Genomic DNA, 24151 nt, shown 5'->3' with positions numbered 1-24151 from the left:
GATCGAACGCACGACCTCCCACCGTGACACTCACCGTGACCCTATGGACAGAGCTAAGGCATATATGCTTTCAATGTTTCAATGAATGCGATGAAGTGTCACATCCTTTCCACGGGTCAGGCGTTGAGAATATCTCGTGGTACCACTCACACGGCGGTCCAACAACCCCAACACCAATCAACTTCCGTCACGGTCGAGCGTGGCGTCAACAGCCGGCAACTTCTGCCTCGCTTGTTCTTCTCCTCGACCTCCCTCAGACCAAGGAGCACCAGGCCAAAGGTCGCGGGTCCTCCCGCACGACCTCCAGCCACCGTCGGGCCAAGCCCGGCGCTGCCCCCCATCTCGTCGCAGCCTCCTCGTCCTCGGCACCGACACCACCGCCGCCGTCGTCACTGCTTACATCGTCCGCAGCGGCAGCGGCAGCAGCAGCGACCGCTCCAATCGCCACGGAGCCGTTGACTCACGGCAACGCCAAGGCGACGGACGTGACGGCCTCGGCCACCTCGTCGTCATCGTCGTCGTCCTCCTCCTCCTCGTCGTCCTCGTCCTCGTCGTCCTCTTCGTCGTCGTCTTCGTCGTCGTCATCGTCAGCCGTGTCCCCCAGGGTCAGCCCCAGCGCCAACTTGCTGAAGCTGCGGCTGAGCTCGGCTCAGGGACCTCCGCCGCCTCCTGGGCAGCCTCCCTCCTCCTCGTCGTCGTCGTCAACGGCGATAGCCACCGCCACCACTGCCGCCGCCACCTCCTCACCCACCGCGACTGTCGCAGCAGCAGCGTCGTCGTCTTCAGCGGCGGCATCGTCGTCGTCGTCATCGCTGGGCGCCGCCCCACAGGTGCGTGACGTCTGAGCTTTATCTTCAAGCTGACCTCGGTCCGAACCCCCCGAGGTCGCGTGCGGAGTCGTAGGAACTGAGAATGGCCGGTGGTAGCTTGGGCAGGTGAGCTGGTGCTGGTGTGTGTGTGTGTGTGCACGCGTATGTCTGCAGGAAGGTTCGTAATGGCCGTGTTGGAGATAGTCGTCGTGCGCTGCCAAGATCCCCCGGGTGATGGGTCTGGGTGTAGATGATATGATGATGGTTACAAAGATGCTGATGATGCAGACGTATCATTTTGGTTATAATGATGATGATGAAGTCATGTTGAGGTAGTTTTAGGTGAGCATCAGAATCGGAGGCAGTTTGCCAGAAGCCGGTGGGAACATCTGAGCAGAACGTGTTTGCCTGCTTTCCTCATCTCCTCTCCCCTCTATCCCACAGGGGCTGGCTGTTGCGTCGTCATCGACGTCGGCAGCCGCTGCTGCCGCGGCGTTTGCACTCTCGCTGTCGGCGCCACCCGGCGTTTCCGTGGCGACGGGCGCCAGGGAGACGAGGGCCGGACCCTCCGGGCTGCAGGCGAAGCTCGCCAGTGAGCCCCTCCCCTGGCCACTCCTCCAGCCTTGCCCCAGCACGACCACGGCCACATGCCCCCAGCCACATGCCCCCAGCACGACCACAGCCACATGCCCACCGCCACATGCCCACAGCCACATGCCCACAGCCACATGCCCCCAGCCCTGCCCACAGCCACATGCCCACAGCCCTGCCCACAGCCACATGCCCACAGCCACATGCCCACAGCCACATGCCCCCAGCCCAGCTCACAGCCACATGCCCCCAGCCACATGCCCACAGCCACATGCCCCCAGCCCAGCTCACAGCCACATGCCCCCAGCCACATGCCCACAGCCACATGCCCCCAGCCACATGCCCCCAGCCACATGCCCACCGCCACATGCCCACAGCCACATGCCCCCAGCCACATGCCCACAGCCACATGCCCACAGCCACATGCCCACAGCCACATGCCCCCAGCCACATGCCCCCAGCCACATGCCCCCAGCCACATGCCCCCAGCCACATGCCCCCAGCCACATGCCCACAGCCACATGCCCACAGCCACATGCCCACAGCCACATGCCCACAGCCACATGCCCACAGCCACATGCCCACAGCCACATGCCCACAGCCACATGCCCCCAGCCACATGCCCCCAGCCACATGCCCCCAGCCACATGCCCACCGCCACATGCCCACAGCCACATGCCCACAGCCACATGCCCACAGCCACATGCCCCCAGCCACATGCCCCCAGCCACATGCCCGCAGCCACATGCCCACAGCCACATGCCCACAGCCACATGCCCCAGCCACATGCCCGCAGCCACATGCCCCCAGCCCACATGCCCAGGCCACATGCCCAGCCACATGCCCGCAGCCACATGCCCCGCAGCCACATGCCCACAGCCACATGCCCCAGCCACATGCCCGCATGCCAGCATGCCCACCGCCACATGCCCACCAGCCACATGCCCCCAGCCACATGCCCCAGCCACATGCCCCCAGCCACATGCCCCAGCCACATGCCCCCAGCCACATGCCCCAGCCACATGCCCCAGCCACATGCCCCAGCCCATGCCACAGTCCACATGCCCACAGTCACATGCCCCAGCCAATGCCACCAGCTCACATGCCCACAGCCCTGCCCCAGCCACATGCCCACAGCCACATGCCCACAGCCACATGCCCCCAGCCACATGCCCCAGCCACATGCCCACAGCCACATGCCCCCAGCCACATGCCCCACAGCCACATGCCCACAGCCACATGCCCACAGCCACATGCCCACAGCCACATGCCCACAGCCACATGCCCACAGCCACATGCCCACAGCCACATGCCCACAGCCACATGCCCCCAGCCACATGCCCCCAGCCACATGCCCACAGCCACATGCCCCCAGCCCTGCCGACAGCCCTGCCGACAGCCCTGCCCACCGCCCTGCCAACCGCCCAGCCAACCGCCCAGCCCACAGCCAACAGACCAGCCGACAGCCCAGGCCACCACCCTGCCCACAGGCCAGCCGACAGCCCTGCCCATTGCACTGCCCACAGCCCTCCTCAGCCCTGCCCACTGGCCCTGTCCACATCCGTGCCCACCACCCTGCCCACCGCCCTGCCCACCGCCCCGCTCGCAGCCCAGGGTCGGAATTGCACCCATGACCTCCTCTATACCAGGCGAGGTATTTAACATCTCGCCACTGTGGTGCCCCAGACGCCCGTCTCAAACCCAGGAACTTGGTGTCTGTGATGTGGCCATTACGAACGCCTGCCCGTGTGTGTGCGTGTGCAGGTCTGCGTAAGGGCAGCAGTAAGAAGAGGAGCGAGTCCCCTCCATTGGAGCTCCCCGGGCTACGGAGGAGCACTCGCCTCAAAACCACGGGCTCGTGTGCTAGCACTAGGTACCACGGCGACTCGCACGCTGACTCGCACAAGTCCCACTCGCTACTAACAATGGTGACGAATATCTCAACTGGTCCTGGGCCTCGCCTAGGTCGATTCGGCCTTAAATGAGTACCCGGTGTGTTGTGCAAATGTAAGCACTGGGGAGATGATGGTGGCTGAGCGTGGCGCTGGCCACCCACCCCCTCGTGTGCCATGCTGGCCATAATAGGCACTCGCTACACTGACAGCACTTGCCCCAAACAGCCTGGTAAAGCTATGTGGGGGAAGCTTTGTGTGTGGTTGCGTGCACTGACATCCCACCCACCACTTCCCCACCCCCCCCCCCGTAGCCGCCGCGGCTCTGGACTGGGCAAGCGCGGGGGAGGGGTGGCAGAATCGCGCAGACAGGACAAGATGGCCGACAGCGATGGGAACCAGGAAGGTGGAGGTGGCGGAGGCCGGGCGGCGGCGGAGGAGGAGGAGGCGGTGGAGGCAGCGCAGGGCCCGGAGGGGCTCGGCCCCTGGACGATGCCCCCCAGGGAGCCGCCGGTGGGTGCCCCCCCCCCCCCCCCCCCCTCCACCCCAGAGTGTTTGTAAGCCGTCAGCATGGGGGAGACAAAGGTGGCCGGGCGTGGTGCTGGCCCACACCCCTTCCCCTCTCGTGCGTTGCCGCGGAGTCCCTCCGTAGGTGCTTTGGCACAGCAGTCTCGGTGTGCAGCGCGCGTGTGTGGCATCGCGTGTGTGTGCGTGGCATCGCGTGTGGGTGTGTGGCATCGCGTGTGTGTGTGTGCGCGCGTGGCATCGTGTGTTTCATCTTGCTCGACTACCCTCCACACACACTCTGCTCCAGCAACCGAAGCTTTCTATCGAAGCCCGAGTCCACCTGTGCTCGGTGGTAGGTCACTCACTTTTGCTGACCCTGTAGTCTGGAACTCATCTCAAGAGCTTCCCTTTCTCCTCCGACTGCCTCGGTGTGAAACAAATATGCCCGCTGATTCTGTCGTTTTTTGAGATGGCGGCGCGGTAGTGCAGCGGTTAAACGCACTGCCCCCTGCACCCAACCGACTATCAGCCACGGCTGATGTCTTTGGCAAATTAAATGGGAAGCACTGTGGCTACTGCTCTCAACACCACCCCCACCACCTTCCCAGCGCTCACCAACTACCACTACTAACCAGCATGGTGAAGTATGGTGGAACAACCCAGATTACCGATGCGGCTTGGAGAGGCAACTCTGGCAATGGACAAGACAAAGGGGCCGGTCGTGATAACATAAATGGGATGGAAAACCGTGCACGTGCAAGACTTGGGCGATGCTTCCCGACGCGCGTTTGTCGTCGCTGAAAAGCAGCAGCAGCAGCAATAACAATAATTGTGCTCCACCTCAAGCCACACAACAAAACCACGACGCACCACTCCGCGCTAGGCCACGCTGCACGTCGTGATGTCATCGGAGAGCGAAGGAGCACACTTCCTCTTAGCACGCGTTTTTTCCTCCCAACCCTTGAGCAATGGAACTGGGTATTTGTAATCCATTTTTAGTCGTGCTCTTTTTTTAAAAATCAAATTTGGCTGAGGTAGCAGGGGGTGACGATGGTGCCATCACCAACTCTGGTAACGCCGTGTTTTCCGTGTGTCCCTGTGCCCCTGTGCCCCTGTGTCCCTGTGCCCCTGTGTGTGTGTGTGCGTGTGCCCCTGTGCGTGTGCCCCTGTGTGTGTGTCCCTGTGCCCCTGTGTGCGTGTGCCCCTGTGTGTGTGTCCCTGTGCCGTGTGCCCCTGTGTGTGTGTCCCTGTGCCCCTGTGCGTGTGTGTCCAGCCTCCGGATCCAGTCTGGGCGCTGTGGGCGTGGCCACGTCCGGGGAGAGCGAATCGGAGGACTCGGACATGGGACGACTACAAGGTACATCCCTGCTCACCTCCCAGTGTCCCTCCTCATCTGCTTATTGTAGTCTTGGCTTTGCCTAAACACGTGATGTGCTTTCATCGAAATTACAAATGTTTAAAAACTGCAACTCGTAAACGATACGACTGGGGCAGAAGCATGGTTATCATTCTTTTCGCTGTGTAACACTGTGTGGAAGCTGCCTGGTTTGTTCCTCGTAAAGTTCTGAGCTTTCTTGCCAATAATGAAGCCCTCTCTTTTGTTTGCTTGTGAAACGTGAACCCCTTTAAACATGCACAGGAGTGCCTGTGCATGTTTAACACATTCAGGCTGACCTGCCAATGATCCATCCTGGGTTTTAACCAGACTGGCTTGTGTGAGGATCTCACAGGATTCTCTGGAGTGAGCTCCTCTGGCAGGCGAGGATGCGTTAGCTGCAGCCACGCAATTTCTGTTTGGCCGAATAGAGAGTACTAGAGAAGAGACGGTTTAATGGGGAATGGGAGGACTTTGTGGTGGGTGGAATTGCAGACAACCGGTACCAAAACGTTGCTCGTAGGCAACCGCCCCCCTAGCAACAACCAAAGGTGGAGGAGCGCTGGGCAGTTAAAACACAGCAAGGGGTGGCACATTTTGGGAGGACAGGTGGTGAATATGCCAGTCATGTCAGACAGTTAATCTATAACACCTGGGTCTGTCCCACACGATCTATCAGCCTCAAAGTGCACCGAACATGGAGCAAGTGCTGTGTTGGCGTGACTGCCACTGAGTAGCGAATGTAGTTGTATTTATATATGTGTGTGTAATATATATGTGTGTGTAATATATGTGTGTGTGTGTGTAATAGTATATATGTGTGTGTGTGTTGCACTCAGCTCTGCTGGAGGCCCGGGGGCTGCCCCCTCACCTTTTTGGCTCCCTGGGTCCGAGGATGCAGCAGCTGTTCCACCGAACCATCGGCACGGGCACCAGTGAGCAATGCGCGCACGTGCGCACACCCACACGCGTACACGCACACACACATACGTACACGCACACACACACATACACAACGTGTGCAAGTTATCACGCACACACACGCACGTACGTATATCTGTCTGTTTTTGCGTATGTGTAAGTGTGTGTGTGTGCACGTGCGCGCGCACGGTTGCGTAGCGGGTTAGTGTGCTGCTCTACAAACCCGGTGACCCGAGTTCGATTCTCACTCAACACCGGTGACGAAAATCTGAACTGGTCTTGGACCTCTTCTAGGTCGACTCAGCCGCGAATGAGTTTCTCATGCGGTGTGTTACAAGCAATCGCCACTAGGGAGACAAAGGCGGCCGTGCGTGGTGCTGGCCACACACCACCTCGTGTACCAAGCCGGCCTCGTAGGCGCTACTCGCTAAACAGCGCTCGCCCCAACAGTCTGTTAAGACTCTGCGGGGGGGGGGGGGATCTTTGTCTTTTTAAATCCTTTATATTAAGTTCACTTGCTTGCTTGCGCGCTTACGACCGTGCAAATATTTCGGTCGTTTTTTAACCCACTTCCCGTGATCCAATCGAGCTGACATTTTGCACACAGACTCGTTGTGCGTGACAATTTATTTTCGTGAAAATTTTTTTCCAAAATTTTCCACTTTTTGGAAGAAAAAAAAATTCATATTTAATTTAAAATACCAATGTGATAAAAATGATAAACAGAAATGAATAATAAAATAAAACCGATGCCACGCATATAAAGGATTTATAGTGAAAAACTTTGTTTTTACGGGTTAATTTTTTTATCTTGCTCAGGCTCCAAGGCGCAGCAGCTACTGCAGGGGCTGCAGTCGACGGGTGACGAGTCCCAGCAGCTGCAGGCCGTCATCGAGATGTGCCAGCTCCTCGTCATGGGCAACGAGGAGACGCTGGGTGGCTTCCCCGTCAAGAGCGTCGTTCCCGCGCTGGTACACAAAATGCGGGCGGCGGCATGGCGCGGGCAACTTCGTGGCACGGGCAGCGCCACGGTGGCTAGGAGATGTTGACTACCTCGCCTGGTGTACAGGAGGTCGTGGGGTCGAGCCCGACCCTGACGCCTACTGTATATTTGGAGTTTGCGTGTTCTCTCGCTCTCCCCGTGGTCGCGTGGATTTTTCTCCGGGTACTGCGGTTTTTCCCTCCATTTAGAATCAACATCACATGTTTAGAGTATTTGGCTACTGCTATGCGTTTCCACGCGATAAGCCACTTCGTTGAGCTATCATTTGTGATAGCCAGTGGCCCTTGCCTGGTAAAATAAAAAGTTAGTGTGGGCAGCTATGATCATGCAGGTGTAACACTACACCTGAAACTCTTAACTGGTACCATTATCGTGACCCTTAACCCCTGAAGTCCACCCACGACTCTAATGCTTCTCCCCCCCCTCTCTTCGGCTCCACAGATCAGCCTGCTGCAGATGGAGCACAACTTTGACATGGTGAGTGACACTGGAAGCCGAGGGGAGTCGTGGTTTAGTGGCCGCGCGTGCATATAGGGGCCTGTGTGTCATGGCTGTTTGAACACGCATGTGCATCGTGACGGTGATTGTGTGTTGCTCGAGGGATGTCCTTGTCCCTTGGACAGCGCGTTTGTATATTATTAGTGTGTGTGTGCGTGCGCGCATTTGTGCGAAGACCGGTAGCGTAGTGGTCATCGCACTGCGCGACAAGCCCAACGACCCGAGTTCGATTCCTGCTCGCGGCCAACGGCGGTGACATATCTGAACCAGTCCTGGGCTTCCCCTAGGTCGACTCGGACTTAATTATTTCAGAATCTGGGGCGGTGTGTAAATAATCATCATTGGGAGAGACGAAGGGGGCCAAGCGTGGTTCTCGCCGCCCCCTCGTGTGCTGCTGGACTTAAGAGGCCCTCGGCAAAAGTACTTTCATGTTTCGTTTGTTATCCTTCCTGCCGCACCTCCAATAAGCACGGTTGGCTACGTACGGTGCAAAAGGAGTTCATCATGCATACAGCACTTGCCTCTTCAGTCTGTTAAAGACAAGGGGGGGTGATGTCTGTGTACGTTATTCATGTAGTTGTTTAACACGTAGGCTTTCGCGACCAATATCCATAATATAGGTTTGTATTCACGTGTACACGTGCATTCGTATAAAATGCCTTTATACGTTAAATTTCGATTTAAAGCTTTCGTGGCTGCAGGGATTCATCTTCTTGGTTCTTTCGGTAAAAAAGTCACGTAGAAGGGAAGTAATAAAATAATAAAAATAAAACATAATAAAATAATTCTCACGACGTTTCGGCCACAACGCAAGCAGCCGTCCTCAGGTGGAGAACAGGTCCGTCAAGTAGAGTCTGAATGGCCTTTATACGTGTACATATGTGTGTGTGCGCGTGTGCCTTGGTACGCGCGATGTATTGTCTTAGTGTGTGTGTGTGTGTGCACATGTACGTGGGGAGCACCTGCGGAACGGTTCGCGCGTTTCGCTACGAACCCGGCGACCCGGCTTTGATTCCCACTCGTGGTCAACACGAGTGACGATTTCTGCTCGTTATCGACACGTGGCCAACTCAGCCTAGTGGCCATGTGTAGACACCGCTGTGTGTAGACACCGCCATGTGTAGACAGGCGGCCGGGCGTGGTGCTGGCCATCCGCCCCCTCGGGTGCCGTGCCGGCCTTAAGTGCTCGCTAACAGCACCTGCCCCAACAGTCTGTTAAGTCTACACGGGGGATTTTTGTGTTTGTGCGCGTGTGAGCAGATGAACCACGCGTGCCGTGCCCTCACGTACATGATGGAGGCTCTGCCGCGCTCGTCGGCAGTGGTGGTGGAGGCCGTGCCCGCACTGGTGGAGAAGGTAGGTGGCGGACGGCAGAGGTGGCGGTGGTTGGGCACGGTTATTTGCAGTGATGGTGAAGTTGCACGCTCTTCCTTTTACGGCTGCAGGTGTCGGTGGTGGTGGTAGTTTGTGCGGAGCGGTAGTGCAACGGTTCGTGTGCCACGCTACAAACCCAAGAACCCGAGTTTGATTCCCACTTACAACCAACACCAGTGATGATTATCTGAACCGGTTCTGGGCTTCCCCTAGGTCGACTCGGCCTCAAATGAGTGCCTGGTGGGGTGTGTTAACATTGCCACTGCGGAGACGGGTGGCAAGGTTATGGTGTTGGCCACCCACCACCTCGTGTGCCGTCTCGGCCTTCATAGGTTCCCACGAGCAGCACTTGCCCCAACAATCTGTTAAGGCTATACAGAGGATCTTTGTCTTTGGCAGTTTTCCCACGGCACCTGGGTCTGTCCTGTGACCACCTGCCAGCGAGTCTTCGACACTTCACGTGACGGCCTCAAAGTGCACCTAGCCTGGCACAAGCACTGTGGTGACGTCACTGCCACTTGGTGGCGAATGGCAGCTGTGTTATCGCTGCGCCACCCTGCCGCCTATATCAAGACCCTGTGCCATCAAGATCTTAACATCGGCGTCCGCTAGAGGAGATACGTTCATCGCGGTGTTAAACAAGGTGGCCGTGTGATACGGCTTGGATTATATGTCCCGCCACTCAGGATCTTGTTTGTTGGCAGTGAAGGTCGTGGTTGTTGTTACTCGTGGTAGTTACACGGTTGTGGTCGCTGTGGCTGTCACAGCTGCAGGTGATCCAGTGCATGGACGTGGCTGAACAGGCGCTCACCGCCCTCGAGATGCTGTCACGGAGACACAGCAAGGCCGTGCTGCAGGCTGTGAGGCCCTCACCCTCTCACCACCACCACCTCCTCACCACCACCTGAAACCTATACACATCTCCGCACGCGTCCCCACCCACCTCGTACATCCTCGGCAACCAGAACACCTCCTCACCACCTCGGCACGCCTTCCCCTTGCACCTCCACAACACCTCACCAACTTACCTTCTCACCACGTCACACCTCATATTCAAGGCATGCACGCCTGTGTGTGTGTGTGTGTGTATATGTGCCCACATTTGCATAGCAATATCTGCACATGTATGTTCACGTACCCGGCTGCCCATGTGTGTGTGTGTACCGTCACCTGTCTGACCTGCCCTGTGTGTATGCCCGTACGTGTGTGCTCACCTGCACGTCCGTGTGTGCATTTGTGCTCTCCCACCTGCCCGCGTGCGATCAGGGCGGCCTGGCAGCGAGCCTGCTCTACCTGGAGTTCTTCAGCATCAGCGCTCACCGCAACGCGCTCGCCATCGCCGCCAACTGCTGCCAGAGCGTCACCACGGACGACTTCCACCTCGTCTCCGACTCCCTGCCCCTTCTCTCCGCTCGCCTCTCCCACCAGGCATGTGGCGGCCTGTAGATTGAACTGCTCGGCCTGAGCTGTGAATACTTTGATGCCTGCATTGCCTCCGTGCTGGTCGCCTTTTGCCGTTTTCTGGTCTAACACTGGTGGTGAGACAAGACCATTAAGAAGACTGTCTGGTGTAGGCCAGTCAAGTTTCAAAGACGGTGCATATATTATCTATTGGAGCACATTTGTTTGCATGTCCACCACAAGTACGTGTGGTTAATGCAGACTTGGTGCCTTGATAAAGGTTTCTATTTGGTGTTTCAACATCTTAACTGTTTTATTTCCAGAAAGCAGAACACCTGTTATTATTATTATTTCATCATGCAAACTGCACACTGAAATCGCTCCATTCTGGAGTCTAGCCCAGAAGTTTCTTGCTGCGAGCCAAGAGCGTTACCGCTGCGTCTCCCTGCCACCCATATCATGACACTATTATATCAAGATCTCGATGTAATATTTGCTAAATTGCTGCCGTATTTACGTCGAGTATTTACGCTGAATCATTAAGAATCCTAAACGTGGTCTGGTGCCACTTGTAAACCACACCGGGAGATTCCGACCACAGGATGCATCGAATAATCTGTAAACATCCATTCCGGTGCGGTGGAAGCAAATGGAAAGGGCGAAACGAAGGAGTTGTTATTGGTGTGTTAATACGCAGAAGGCCGTTGTGGGTGTTGTTTGTTGTTATGTGTTTATAGAGATGGGTGGTGGTGGAGATGGTTGTTGAGTGTTGTTGTTGTGTGTTTGTTTCAGGATAAGAAGTCTGTGGAAAGCGCTTGCCTCTGCTTCACCCGCCTCGTCGACAACTTCCAGCACGACGAGGTGCGGGCGTTCCCCCCCCCCCCACCCCCCAAATTTTCACCCACACATGCTTCCTGCCCTCCTCACTCACCCAGTCATCCACCCTCCCTCTTACTCACTCGCCCACTTGTCAGCTCCCTGTTCCATTCACCCGATCGCCCGCTCCGCTGCTAACCTGCTCGCTTATCCACCCACCCACTCAACCCACGCTAAACCATACCTACCTTCCTTCTCTCCGCTCATACACACAATCACCGCATGTGCGTGTGCATGCGTGCGTGCAGGCCCTGTTGCAGCAGGTGGCCGCGCACGAGCTGCTGACGAATGTGCAGCAGCTGCTGGTGATGTCGCCGCCGGTGCTGAGCTCGGGGATGTTCATCATGGTGGTGCGCATGCTCGCCGTCGTGTGCGGCCACTGCCCGCAGCTCGCAGCGCGGCTCATGCGCCAGAGTGAGTGCGCGGCACGCACGTACTTACACATACGTCAAACCGCACACACGTCAATGAGCGTTCACACAGCTCGCAAGCGCGGCTTGTTGCGCCAGAGTGAGTCCGAGGCACGCGCACACACGCACGTACTCTCACACACGTACTTTAGCGTACACGCAGCTCGCAGTGCTACTTGTGCGCCAAAGTGGACCACTCGCATCCACACGCCTGTACACGCTGCGGCACGAACCCGGTGACCCGAGTTCGATTTCCGCTCACGGCCAACACCAGTGACTGGTGATCTGAAGCAGTTCGGGGCCTCCCCTAGGTCGTGTAAAAACAGCGCTGGGGAGACAAAGGCTGTGGTGTTGGCCACCCACCCCCTTGTGTGCCGTACCGACCTTCATTTGTACGACACCTGCAGCCGTAAAAGTGCATGCGTGTGCGCTATTTCATCTCGGTCAAACAACCAAATGGCATTTGGATCTGTCCTGTGACCTCCTTCCAGCAAACGTTCGACACTTTAGGTGGCCTCAAAGTGCACTTAGCCTAGCACGAGTGCCGTAGTGACAGCGCTGCCACTTAATGGCGAATGGTGTTTGTTGTCTTTGCCTCTGAGTCCGTATAGTAGCGTGTGCGTCTGCTAATGCGTGTGTGTGTGTGCCTATATTTAGACATCGCTGAGACTCTGAGCTTCCTGCTGTGTGGGACGTCGGACAGCAGCAACCAGGAGACGATCGAGCTGGTGGCTCGCAGCCCCCAGGAGCTCTATGAGCTCACCTCGCTCATCTGGTGTGTGGCCTTGCCGTGGACACGCTGGCCCCTGACATGGGAATGTGGAAGTGTGTGTGTGCCGTAGCGAGCTGATGCCTTGTGTATCTGTCTGTGTGTACCATGTGTGTGTACCGTAGCAAGCTGATGCCGTGTGTGCGCTGTCCTGAGCTGATGCCACGTGTGAATTTGTGCTGTGTGTGTACCGTCTGTTTGCCGTGCGAGCTGATGCTGTGTGTGTTTACTGTTTGAGTGCCCTAGTGAGCTGATGCCCTGTATGTATGTAGAAGTTCTTTCGCACCGTACGTAGCCAACAGTGCTAATCAGAGGTGTGTGCTTGTACCGTGTGTGTGTGCGCTGTAGCGAGCTATGCCATGTGTGTGTGTGTGTGTCTCGTAGCGAGCTGATGCCATGTGTGTGTGTGTGTGTCTCGTAGCGAGCTGATGCCACGTGTGTGTGTGTGTCTCGTAGCGAGCTGATGCCACGTGTGTGTGTGTGTCTCATAGCAAGCTGATACCACGTGTGTGCGTGTGTCTCGTAGCGAGCTGATACCACGTGTGTGTGTGTGTGTCTCGTAGCAAGCTGATACCACGTGTGTGTGTGTCTCGTAGCGAGCTGATGCCATGCTTGCCGCGGGACGGTATCTTCGGCGTGGACGCGATGCTGAAGAAGGGCGGGGCGCACACGCCGGACGCGTCCTCCTGGCAGTGGAGGGACGACCGCGGCGCGTGGCACGCCTACTCGCACATCGACTGCCGCATCATCGAGGTGACGGCGATGTTAATACAACCCCCAACGAAACCACCGGTCAAAGATCTGTCCATACAGGAGGCGTGGTGTTGCCCAAAGGGGGTGTGTGTCTTTGCCCATATATGGTCTTTGTGGATCGTGAATTGAGGTTAATCGTATCGATTCTTGCTCAGTGGATCCGGCAAGGCAGCTCAATGTCGATCGTAATTTCATTGCTAGTCGATCCATGGATCGAGTAATCCCATTGGTTAGTATATCGTCATGTGACACGCCCCCTTTTTTTGATTGGCTAATATCTGCATGATCAGTAATTTATCTCGGTAGCCCTTAACTGGTAAATTAAATGGTTCAGTTCGTTAATGAATTGCTGTGTCCACCCTTTCCCGTCCCCCCCCCGGTCACGGGCGGCCAGGCTGCCCACGTGTCGGGCGAGGACGAGATCAGCCTGTCCACGCTCGGCCGCGTCTACACCATCGACTTCAACTCCATGCAACAAATCAACGAGGACACCGGCACCGCACGTCCCATTCAGCGCAAGCCCAACCCCCTCGCGCCCGGTGAGCACCAGAGGTCGCAAACAGCTTTTGATTCCTTACCCGTACCCTACCCGAAATGAGTGACAAACGGTTACTCACCAGTGACTCACGGCCTACCCGTACCCGGCCACACCAGGGTCGCAAACGGCTACCCGTACCCGGCTGGGTCCAGGTAGCCGGGTAATCGGGTAGGGTACGGGTATCGGGTACCCGGTTGCCACCTGGTGAGCACCCACCCCCCTGCCGCCCCCCCCCCCGTGTGCTCTATCCACTGCTGGCTAAAGGCCTTCCCAGGCTGCAACCATCTCTCTCGCCATCTCGCGATGCAACATTCCATCGAGCCTCGTGCACTCAAGCTGATTTCATTGCTCCGTCTCTGCCTACGTTGGTGTGACTTTGTGTATGTTGAACTTCTTTCGCACCGTACATAGCCAATTGTGCTAAACGGAGGTGTGGGGGAAGAGGACAACCTACACACAAAAAGGAGTTCTAAAGAAATTAGTTTTCAATCTAGTTTATTTGCTAATATCGGAAAGAAGAGGGTTCCAGACGGCCGCAGAAGCGCATCTGAATGCGCCGTGTGACGCGGTCGCCCTCTTTGTTCGATGGCCAGCCAAAAGCCGCCGCTGCTGCTGCGAAGATGAGCGGAGTTCACTTGGTGATGGTTTGTGCTCGTTGATGAGATCAGCAAAGGTTTTTGTGTGCTTCGTTTGTGGCAAGCACTTTGTGTGTCATGTGGCCAGGCCGCTTCTGAAAAGAGCTATGGAGCTCAGTGAGCCTTTAAAAAAATATATATATATATAATAATATACCAAACATACTCGCACATATTCTCACACACATACACCCTCACTCACAAACACACACATACAGACACAAACACAGTCAACGCTGCTGTCCTATATATAGAGACATTGAGCAATGGGCACTTCCAATTTATATCCTGTTTAGCTGCACTGCATGTTTACATACCATATGCTCGACAAAGCTCACTCGAATATATATTGTTGTACATGTCATTCATAGTATAGTTTTGCGTTCATTCATCCCATGCATATACGCACAGGTTGTTATTTGGATTATGGTTAGTGTTATTTGGATGTAATTTGGATTTGTTCGGATATTTAGTGATTTTTTTTTTTTCTTTCAAATGTTTGTTTATTTGTTGGTAATTCGATTGCAATGTTCCGGAGCTGAGAACTTCAGCATTTCGCTGCACCCGCTATAACATCAGCTTCACTGTGTATGCGACCAATGAACTGCGATTGATTGATTGATTGATACATCTCCCCGTCTAGGCGCGACGCGGCTGAGTGCGGCGGGCGGCTTGGAGCCGCGTCCCGCGGACGATGCGCGCACGGCACTCATGCGCACGGAGCCGGCGCTCGCCAAGAACTTTGTGCGCACGCTGTTCGGGGTCCTGTACGAGGCCTACAGCTCGTCGGCCGGTCCCGCCGTGCGCCACAAGTGCCTGCGCGCCATCCTCCGCATCGTCTACTTCGCGGAGGCGGAGCTCCTCGTTGACGTGCTCAAGAACCAGGCCGTGTCCAGGTGCGCGGGCGCCAGGGGCAGAGGCGGCGGGGGGGGGGGGGGGAGAGACTGGTGGGAGATGATTGTGGTGTTGGTGGTGGTGTCGGGAGAGAAGGCTGAGGTGGTGGATCGAGAGTGGGAGGAAGTGGTGGTAATGCGTGGTGCTGGCCACCCATCCTCTCGTGTGCCATGGCAGCCTTCATCGATGCTGCTACTTGCTCACAGCACTTGCCCCAAACAGCCTGTGTGAGCTACACGGGGGGGGGGCTTTGTCTTTTGACCCTTGGTAATGTTAGCAGTGGAAGCTAAACTATTGAAACGAAAACAATTTTTATTTTACCAGGTAAGGCCGACTAAGTTCTATAGCTATTTTTCAGAAGTGACCTGGCCACAAATGATAGCTCAATGAAGTGGCTTATGTGGAATTTTATAGCAGCCAAATACTCTAAACGCATGTTGATTCTAAATGTGGAGGGAAAAACTGGAGGACCCGGAGTAAAGTCATGCAAACTTCAAATATATATAAGCACCAGGGTCGGGATTGAACCCACGACCTCCTGTATACCTGGCGAGGTAGTTAACATCTAGCCACCGCGATGATGGTGAAAGGGACACGCAAACTTCAAATATACAACAGACATCAGGGTCGGGATCGAACCCACGACCTCCTGTACACCAGGCGAGGTAGTTAACATCTCCTAGCCACCGTGATGATGATGATGAAAGGGACGCGCAAACTCCAAATATACAACAGACGGTCGGGATCGAACCCACGACCTCCTGTATACCAGGCGAGGCAGTTAACACCTTCAAGCCACCGAGGTGTGGTCGTGTCGCACCTCACCACGTCGTGTCCTCCCCATGTCTAATCGTGCGTCGCGTCTCGTCGCCCGCAGCCACATCGCGTCGATGCTGTCGAGCCAGGACCTGAAGGTGGTGGTGGGCGCGCTGCAGATGGCCGAGATCCTCATGCAGAAGCTGCCGGACATTTTCCACATTTACTTCAGGAGGGAAGGTGAGGGAGGCCCCTATCACCCCCCCCCCTCCCCACCATCTCGCCACTGCACAACGCCAGCGGTCACCAGAGAGAGTTGACAGTCGACCTCTTCGGTGTTCTATTTCCCGCGGTTAGTTTCGTCCGCCAAATCCTGTGACGGTTGAGCAAACGGTGTCGTGATGCTGAACGTTACGAGGTGATGAGCGCTGCATTTCCTTGTGTTCGGAGAACGGTCCGTGGAAGTAGACGTCGCAGAACTTTCATTTGAAATTTGCTTCTTGTTACCAATCGGGCACAGTGGGGTCAGCGGAACGTTCCGCCCGTCCATGTCACGTAGAGTGGCGTGCGTCGCGTGATGGTCAAAATCGGCTATTGTAATTTTCTCGGCTGAAAATTACAAAAATTAAGTGCAGAACCAATCAACAAGGTTGTATTTAATCACCGGCATCTTCCTGGATTCAAACCTAGGTTCTCCGTGGTGCCAGATCTCTGATCCACCTGGCCACCCACAAAGATATATTTAACTTCTTCTTGGTTCTTTCGGTAAAGTCACGTAGAATGGAAATAAGTAGACAGTCTGAATGTCTACTCGACAGACCTGCTCTCCACCTGGGGACGGCTGCTTGCGTTGTGGCCGAAACGTCGTGAGAATTATTTGATTATGTTTTATTTGTATTATTTCCATTCTACGTGACTTTACCGAAAGAACCAAGAAGATGAATCCCTGCAGTCACGAAAGCTTTAAATCGAGATCTATTTAAATCAATCGGCTTAAGCATAGTTACACTCCCAACCTCATCGTTACCATCCTGCATCCCCCCCCCCACCTCCCCCGCCCCCGCCGTGTCTCCGTGCCCAGGTGTGATGCACCAGGTGAAGACGCTGTCCGAGTCGGACTCGGCGCTGGCCAGCCCGCAGAAGGACGCGGGGAACCTGGCGATCGGCGTGGGGCTGGGGCTGGGGGCCCCCCACGCCTCGGCGGTTGGTGGGGGGCACACCCCCTCCCCCATCTCGGCGTGCGCCTCGGCCGGCACGCCGAGCCCGTCGTCCGACACGCACACGCCCAGCTTCCACACGACCAGCACCGACGACTCGCTCGACTACGCCACGCAGGGGTGCGCGCGCACTCGCTCGCCCCGGACGCTCGCTCTTCTTGCACGCTCGCTCGCTCGACCGTTTACCCGCTCGCCCGTCGAATCCCCCTCGCTCGCTCCTATAGCGGCTTGCCCGCTTGCCGAATCGCTCACTCGGCTACACATCCGGCGAATCGCTGGCTCCATCCCTCGCCGACTTGCGTTGTCATGTGCGTGCGGTGCAGACGGCTGAGTGACGTGCTGAAGCGCAAGCGTCTGCCCAAGAGAACGACGCGGAGAACCAAGTACTCGCCCACGCGGGAGGAGGGACAGAGGGATGCCTCTGGTAACGGCTGCGCTCCCGCTCGCCCGCCCACTTGATTTACCCCCACCCGCTTACCCGCTCTTGCTCGCCCGCTCCCCCACTCGACCCCCACTTGACCCCCCCCCGATAACCTCTCTGATGACCCCCACAGCTAAGAGCCCGACGGCTTCGACCTCTCCCAAGTCGTTCTTCGGGAGCCTCAACCCGAGCCGCTGGGGTCGATCGGCGGGCTCACGCTGCCCAGTCCTCGGCCTCCTCCTCGTCCTCCTCGTCGCACACTCACCCCGTGCCCTCGTCCTCCTCCACCTCGTCCTCCTCCTCGCACCTCCTCCACGGGGTGGCTGCCCCCACCCCTGCGGGGCTGGGGGTCGCCAACCAGGGGGGCGGGGCCGGGGGAGTGGGCGCGGAGGGGCTGAGGCTGCAGGGGATCGTGCGGGGAGGGGCGCACCGGGAGGCGGCGCACACGAACCGGTGTGTGCCACGCCTGCACGTGCACGCACCGAATCCACACGCGCGCGTCATGCACCCGACACACGTGACACACACTGCACACCAAACGGTGTGTCCCACTGTGTGGTTACCGTGTGCCCTCGTGTGTTCCCAGGGATAAGATCCGCGCGTGGATAAAGGAGCAGGCCGGCCGCTTCCTGCAGCGCTACTTCAGCTCCGACCCACCCAGCGACAGCGCCACTCCGGCCCTCGGGGTGCTGCAGCGCCTGTGCCACGCGGCACACAACCTCAACTCGCAGGTGCGGCCGCAACACCGTCACTACTACCGCCACAACCATCACCAACAATCAACGCCACAACCACTGCCACAACCACCGCCACGATTACCGCCACTACCACGATGACCACCGCCACTACCACCACAACCACCGCCACTACCATGGCGACAAACACCGCCACTACCACCAGAATCACTATCACTGCCAACAAACACCGCCACGATCAACGCCATTACCTCCGCCACTACTAACACCACTAGAACGATTATTGATCTATAAAGCTCTTTTTCACACATGTCCAGTCGATGCACGCGCACGCCCTAACCTGCCACGCCTGCCTGTGTGTCCATCCGTCTGCGTGTGCAGCCGGACGGGGGCCTGCACTGCCTGCAAGAGATGCGCTGCATCGTGCTCGACTCGGACGTGTCGTCGTTTGAGATCCAGCACAGCGGCACCGTCTCCAAGCTGCTGCACTACCTGAGTGGGCCCGGCGAATGCCGCCACGCCCGCAGCCGCCGCTTTCTGCACGTCTTCATGGGCTGCCCGGTAAAACGAGCCTGCCCCCCGGCGCTCCCCCACCCTCCCCGCGGCTGATCTCGGCAAGGAGCACAAACCATCGCCACGCGAACTCCGGTCTTCCTCGCAAGTGGGGGGATGTTTGGCTAGCCATCGTACAAAGACGGTCACCGCATTGCGCGGCGCTTTCAAATGCGTTTTTGCGTCCGTCTGGAACCCTCTTCCTTCCGATATTAGGAAGCCACTGGTGCTATGCACTTTGAAATCTAGATTGAAAAGTAATTTCTTTAAAACTGCGTTTTGTGTTTAGTTGTCCTTGCCCTCGCATCTCTGATAGCACTGTTGGCGACGTACGGTGCGAAAGAAGTTCCACATACATACATACAATGAATATCCATTTTCGATGCGGGTTTACACAATAGAAACCTGGTTACAGCAAGGAACGTGAACAGAAACACCTAACGCATTGGTGTGTAAACCTAAGAATCGAGCCTGGTGCTGGCCACACCACCCCCTCGTGTGCCGTGCCAACCTTCATAGGTGCTCGCTAACAGTTTCCCTAACAGTCTGTTAAGGCTACACAGAAGGGGGGGCGGGCATCTTAGTCTTTGGTAGCTGTCCCTTGGCACTGGAGTCTGTTCTGTGACGACTTGCCAGCGGATGGCAGAAGAAGAGCGACGCTCACAATGAAGCGGAGTGCCGGGCGGCTAAAATATGCAGCAAGTTGGCACCTCAGTCTGTCCCGTGACCGCCTGCCAGTGAGCCTACGACACTTCCACGTGATGGCCTCAGTGCACCTAGCCTGGCCCACAAGTGCTGTGGTGACGTCGCTGCCCACTGTTTTGTTGCGTGAATGCGAATTCCTCTCCCTGCCAACAACCCCCACCCCCTCCACCCAACTTGCAGCCCCCCGAGGAGGGGCCAGGCCGGGGCGTGGATCCTCCCGACACGGCCCCGCTGCTCGCGCTCGTGCAGAAGATGAACCTGTGCCTCTCGCAGCTGGAGCAGTTCCCGGTCAAGGTTCACGACCTCCCCAGCGGCAACGGCACAGGCAGCAGGTGCAGTCCGCGGAGAGGAAGGAAGCCCGCTCGCGTAACGCGCCGCCCCCCCCCCCCGCGTCTTACAAAGTGTTTAATTAGCGAGTGCACAAAAGCAGCAACAAGGTGTTGACGTGATTTGCAAATGGGATTTTTTTGCCCTGGATTTATCTTCCGAGTCTTGCGCAACACTGTTGATAATTATTAATGTGGCCGATGTGCTGCCATAGGAGATACGACCCTCATAGCGAATCGCCACAGTCGGGTCATCTTAACGATAATTATCCTGTCCTAATAATAGAAATGATGAAAACATGGGACCTTTCTTGTCAGTATCCAAGTATAAGAATAGTTCTTACCCTTTCTGGCGATAAAGCAGTTGTGTTAAGATGTTCAAACGCCAAACAGAAACCTTTTGCAAGGCATCATGTCTGCATAAACCACACGTACTTGTGGTGAGCATGCAAACAAAACGATACTCTGGTAATATATGCGGTGATGCCACTGTGCACGTGCGCTGGCTTCGTCTCCACGGTGGACGTTCTCTCGGGGCTCGTTCCAGTCCTTGGGCTGCCATTCCGTCACCAGACTCATCCATTGCCCACCATTGACGTGTCCCTTGTCTTGTTCCATCTAAGATTGAAACTTCCTTTTAAGAATTTGCTTTTTGTGTTTAGTTTGTTGTCCTTCCCACCCCCACCCAGCACCTTATTAGCACAGTTTCACATACATACATACATCCTGCCCAGGACCGCCCTGTGTGCGTAGCTATACAGGATAAGAGCTGTGTGCGGTCGCAGCTTCCTTTTTTACTGTAGAGTAGAGCGCCGGGTGGCTAACACACAGCAAGTTGGCACAGTAGGGGTCGCTGATGGTGCATTGGCCAGTCATCTCAGTCATTCAACCCATGGCACCTGGATCTGCCCCGTGACCACCTGCCAGCGGGCGTTTGACACTTCACGTGGTCTTGAAGTCCACATATCCTGGCTCAAGTGGTTGTTGTTATCTGTGTTTGTGCATGCATGCGTATTCCAACATCGTCCCGTCTGTTGGGCGTTCCCCTTGGGATTCTGTCTCGATCCAGTTCACTTTACAGCCTGCGTATCCTCCAGTAGCCGGTCTCCTTACAGTCTCGTGCGTGCACATGTGTGTTCACACGTGTGTGCGTGTGGCGTGTGTGCAGGGGGTCACAAGCGCTCAAGTTTTTTAACACGCACCAGCTCAAGTGTCAGCTGATCCGACACCCGGACTGCTCCACTGTGAAGCAGTGGAAGGGGGGGGCTGTGAAGATCGACCCCCTCGCGTTGGTTCAGGCCATCGAGAGATACCTCGTGGTCAGAGGTGTGTACGCCCGTGTGTCGTGTGTCTTGTGCGCGCGCGTGCTGCTGGCCACCCACCCCCTCCTCGTGTGCAGTTCCGGCCTTCGTAGGTGCTACTCGCTAACACCACGTGCCCCAACAGTCTGCTTAGGCTGTACGGGGAATCTTTGTTTTGTGTGCGAGCGCGCGTGTGTGATTGTACACACGTGAGCGCACGTGAGTGAGTGTGCATACAACGTGGTGAGCGGTAGTGTAGCGGTTATCGCTCTGTGATACGAACCCAGCAGCTCAAATTCAATTCCCACTCGCGGCCAAAAACAGTGACGGTGAATATTTTTACTTGTCCTGGGCCTCCCCTAGGTTAACTCAGCCTTAGCTTAGTACCTGGTCTTGTGTTCACATCACCACTGGGGAGGCAAAAGCGGCCAGACGTGGTGTTGGCCACCCACCCCCCCACTCGTGTGTTGTGGCCGGCCTTCATAGGTGCTCGCTAACAGCACTTGCCCCAACAGTCTGTTCAGGCTATACGGGGGATCTTTGTCATTGTACACGCTCCCATGATCCTCTCCGCCCGCGCTCGCAGGGTACGGGCGCATTCGCGACGAGGACGACGACAGCGACGAGGACGCGTCGGACGACGAGGTGGACGAGTCTCTGGTAAGGCCGCCGCCTCGTTGGGAGTGTGCTCACGAGCGCCGTGCAGCGTCAACTTTACCCCGGCGGCGCTGCATCGTGGCGCAGAGCGTCGGGCCTCTGTTGCACGACAGAATATGGAAGAGGATGTCGCACAGCTATGTCCTCATGCTTCTGCATTACTCCTGTTCTGCGCGCCGCTCCATAAGTCCCTGTATTGCTCCGCGCCTCCCCGTGTCTCCCCTGGTGTCATTTTGTCATGTTCTATTTGTTGGGTCATTCTTGTAAAACAGCTTGAGGCTGACTGTTTCTTGCCCAAGTAATAAAATACATTTTATCTTCCTGTTTCGTCTTGCTTCCCTGTCTCCCCCGCATCTTCCCGCGTGACCCTGCATGACCCCGCGTACCCCGTGCCTCCCCCGTGTTGGTATCTAACTCTGCCTCCCCCCTGCCCCTCTGCCCAGGCGGCCCAGTTCCTGAGCGCTGGCAGCGTGCGGCACCGGCTGGTGTTCTACATGGGCGAGCACCCGTTGCCGTACAACATGACCGTGTACCAGGCGATCCGCCAGTTCGGGCTGCCCAGCGAAGAGGAGCGCGAGAGCACTGACGAGGAGAGCAACCCCCTGGGACGCGCCGGCATCTGGATCAAGACTCACACCATCTGGTGACGACCGCGCGCACGTGCACACACGATGCACACACGATGCACGCACGATGCACGCACGATGCAACACAAGCTCAGGGGAGAGGGGAGGAGACAAGGTGGGGGGAGGAGATGTGGAGACACGGTAGGAGAGCAAAACAATGGGCAGGAGAGGGGAGAGGAAGGGGGAGACACGGTGGGGGGAGAGGAAGAGAAGACACGGAGAGTGGGAGAGAGAGGGGAGGCACAGTGAGGAGAGGGGAGACACGGTGAGGAGAGGGGAGAGCAAGGGGAGAGGAAGGGGAGGCACAGTGGGGCATCATCTGCATGGACAAGTTGCTTTATTGGAGAGTGACGGTGTCTGTGAATAGTGATGCCGATGACAAATAGTGATGATGTTAAACACAAGGACGACACTGGCTTTGCTATTGCTGCTACTGATGACATTGGCGATGACGTAAAAATACCAATGCCGGCCGTGCAGACCGTGTGACGACGATGATGCTGATGATGATGGGGGGGAGTGCACACTGCGTGACGACGACGATGGTGACAAAATGAAACGGTTTGATTCTGGGAATGGGGGAAGAGAGGTTGGGGGAGGGGGGAGAAGAAGAAGAAGAGTGAACGACGGCGATGACAACGCCGTGACGACGGTGGTTGGCGTTGTCCACAGGTACAAGCCGGTGTGCGACGACGACGAGGTGAGGGTGGAGGTGTGCGGCAGTGGCGGGAAGAGGGGACGGGCACAGACGGCGCCAGCCAAGCCCTCGCCCAAGGCCAGCAAGAAGCACGACTCCCTGTGGCACGGTACAACACGGCTCTTTTACTCATCCCGACGTTGTCGCCGCGACCCATGGTCTCTCTGCTGATACTGAATGAGACGCTCACTACGGTTTACAGAAACCTTTCCTAGGTCAAGTTTCTGAGCATTAAGCTCCGAGGCTTGGGGGGGGGGGGGGAAGAGAGCCTGCCTGTCCTTGGCATGGTTCACCGACTCATTGTACGTTTTGAAATTGTGAAACTCCCTTCGCCTCCCTCGGTTAGAGATTCCCCAGAGTTCGATTCCCGGCCAAGATTAAATTCGGTGCGTGCGTGTGTACCCGTGCGTGCAGATGGCGTCTGCCCCCCAGCGAGCAGCCCCCTGGACGCGTACCTGTGCGCCCGCCCCCCACACGCGCTCACCCTCGACGACCCCTCCCTTGAGGTCATCCTGCTCATCCGCCTCCTGCACGCGCTCAACCGATACTGGTTCCACCTTTACGAGGTGAGCGCGTCGGCGAGCGCCCGTCAAGGTGCGAGCCCGGGGGGGGGCAGCAGAGCCGACGGTGGTACACTCGCCCCCACGCCCGCTGCGCTAACGATATGCATGGGCGCCACGGTGGCGCGATGTTAACTGCCTCGCCTGGTATGCAGCAGGTCGTGGATTTGATCGTGAGCCATGACGCCTGCTGTATATTGGGAGTCTGCGTGTTCCCTCTCCCTGTGGTTGCGTCGATTTTTTTCTGGGTCCTCGGTCCCCTCTACATTTAGACTCGACATGCGTTTAGAATATTTTGGCCACTATAAATCTCCACGTGAAGATGATAAGCCCCATTTCGTTGGGCTGTCGTTTGTGTATCGCCAGGTGGCCTCTACAAAAGAGCAATATAG

At 56.8% G+C, this 24151-nt stretch overlaps 1 protein-coding gene across 1 annotated transcript in view; it reads left to right on the top strand.

The window, feature by feature from the left end:
* TRIP12 (thyroid hormone receptor interactor 12) overlaps positions 1-24151 on the top strand; it is a 46818-nt gene that overhangs the window by 14045 nt on the left and 8622 nt on the right. Inside the window, 31 exon segments of the mRNA XM_061549085.1 lie at positions 258-830; positions 1254-1401; positions 3165-3273; positions 3607-3715; positions 3718-3805; positions 5073-5156; positions 6014-6109; positions 6915-7066; positions 7540-7575; positions 8857-8952; positions 9738-9830; positions 10237-10398; positions 11164-11232; positions 11496-11661; positions 12315-12432; positions 13023-13179; positions 13574-13718; positions 14996-15248; positions 16124-16242; positions 17084-17339; positions 17543-17643; positions 17774-17853; positions 17855-18093; positions 18227-18371; positions 18717-18896; positions 19773-19924; positions 21087-21244; positions 21806-21879; positions 22320-22519; positions 23175-23308; positions 23614-23765. Coding sequence (XP_061405069.1) covers positions 258-830; positions 1254-1401; positions 3165-3273; positions 3607-3715; positions 3718-3805; positions 5073-5156; positions 6014-6109; positions 6915-7066; positions 7540-7575; positions 8857-8952; positions 9738-9830; positions 10237-10398; positions 11164-11232; positions 11496-11661; positions 12315-12432; positions 13023-13179; positions 13574-13718; positions 14996-15248; positions 16124-16242; positions 17084-17339; positions 17543-17643; positions 17774-17853; positions 17855-18093; positions 18227-18371; positions 18717-18896; positions 19773-19924; positions 21087-21244; positions 21806-21879; positions 22320-22519; positions 23175-23308; positions 23614-23765 — 4644 coding nt within the window.

This window comes from Lethenteron reissneri, chromosome 2 (assembly GCF_015708825.2).
Source record: "Lethenteron reissneri isolate LAM-NWPU_2019-01 chromosome 2, ASM1570882v1, whole genome shotgun sequence".
NCBI classification, from domain to species: domain Eukaryota; kingdom Metazoa; phylum Chordata; class Hyperoartia; order Petromyzontiformes; family Petromyzontidae; genus Lethenteron; species Lethenteron reissneri.
Note: the sequence above shows the minus strand (reverse complement) of the source record. Positions and strands in the feature narration are given on the sequence as shown.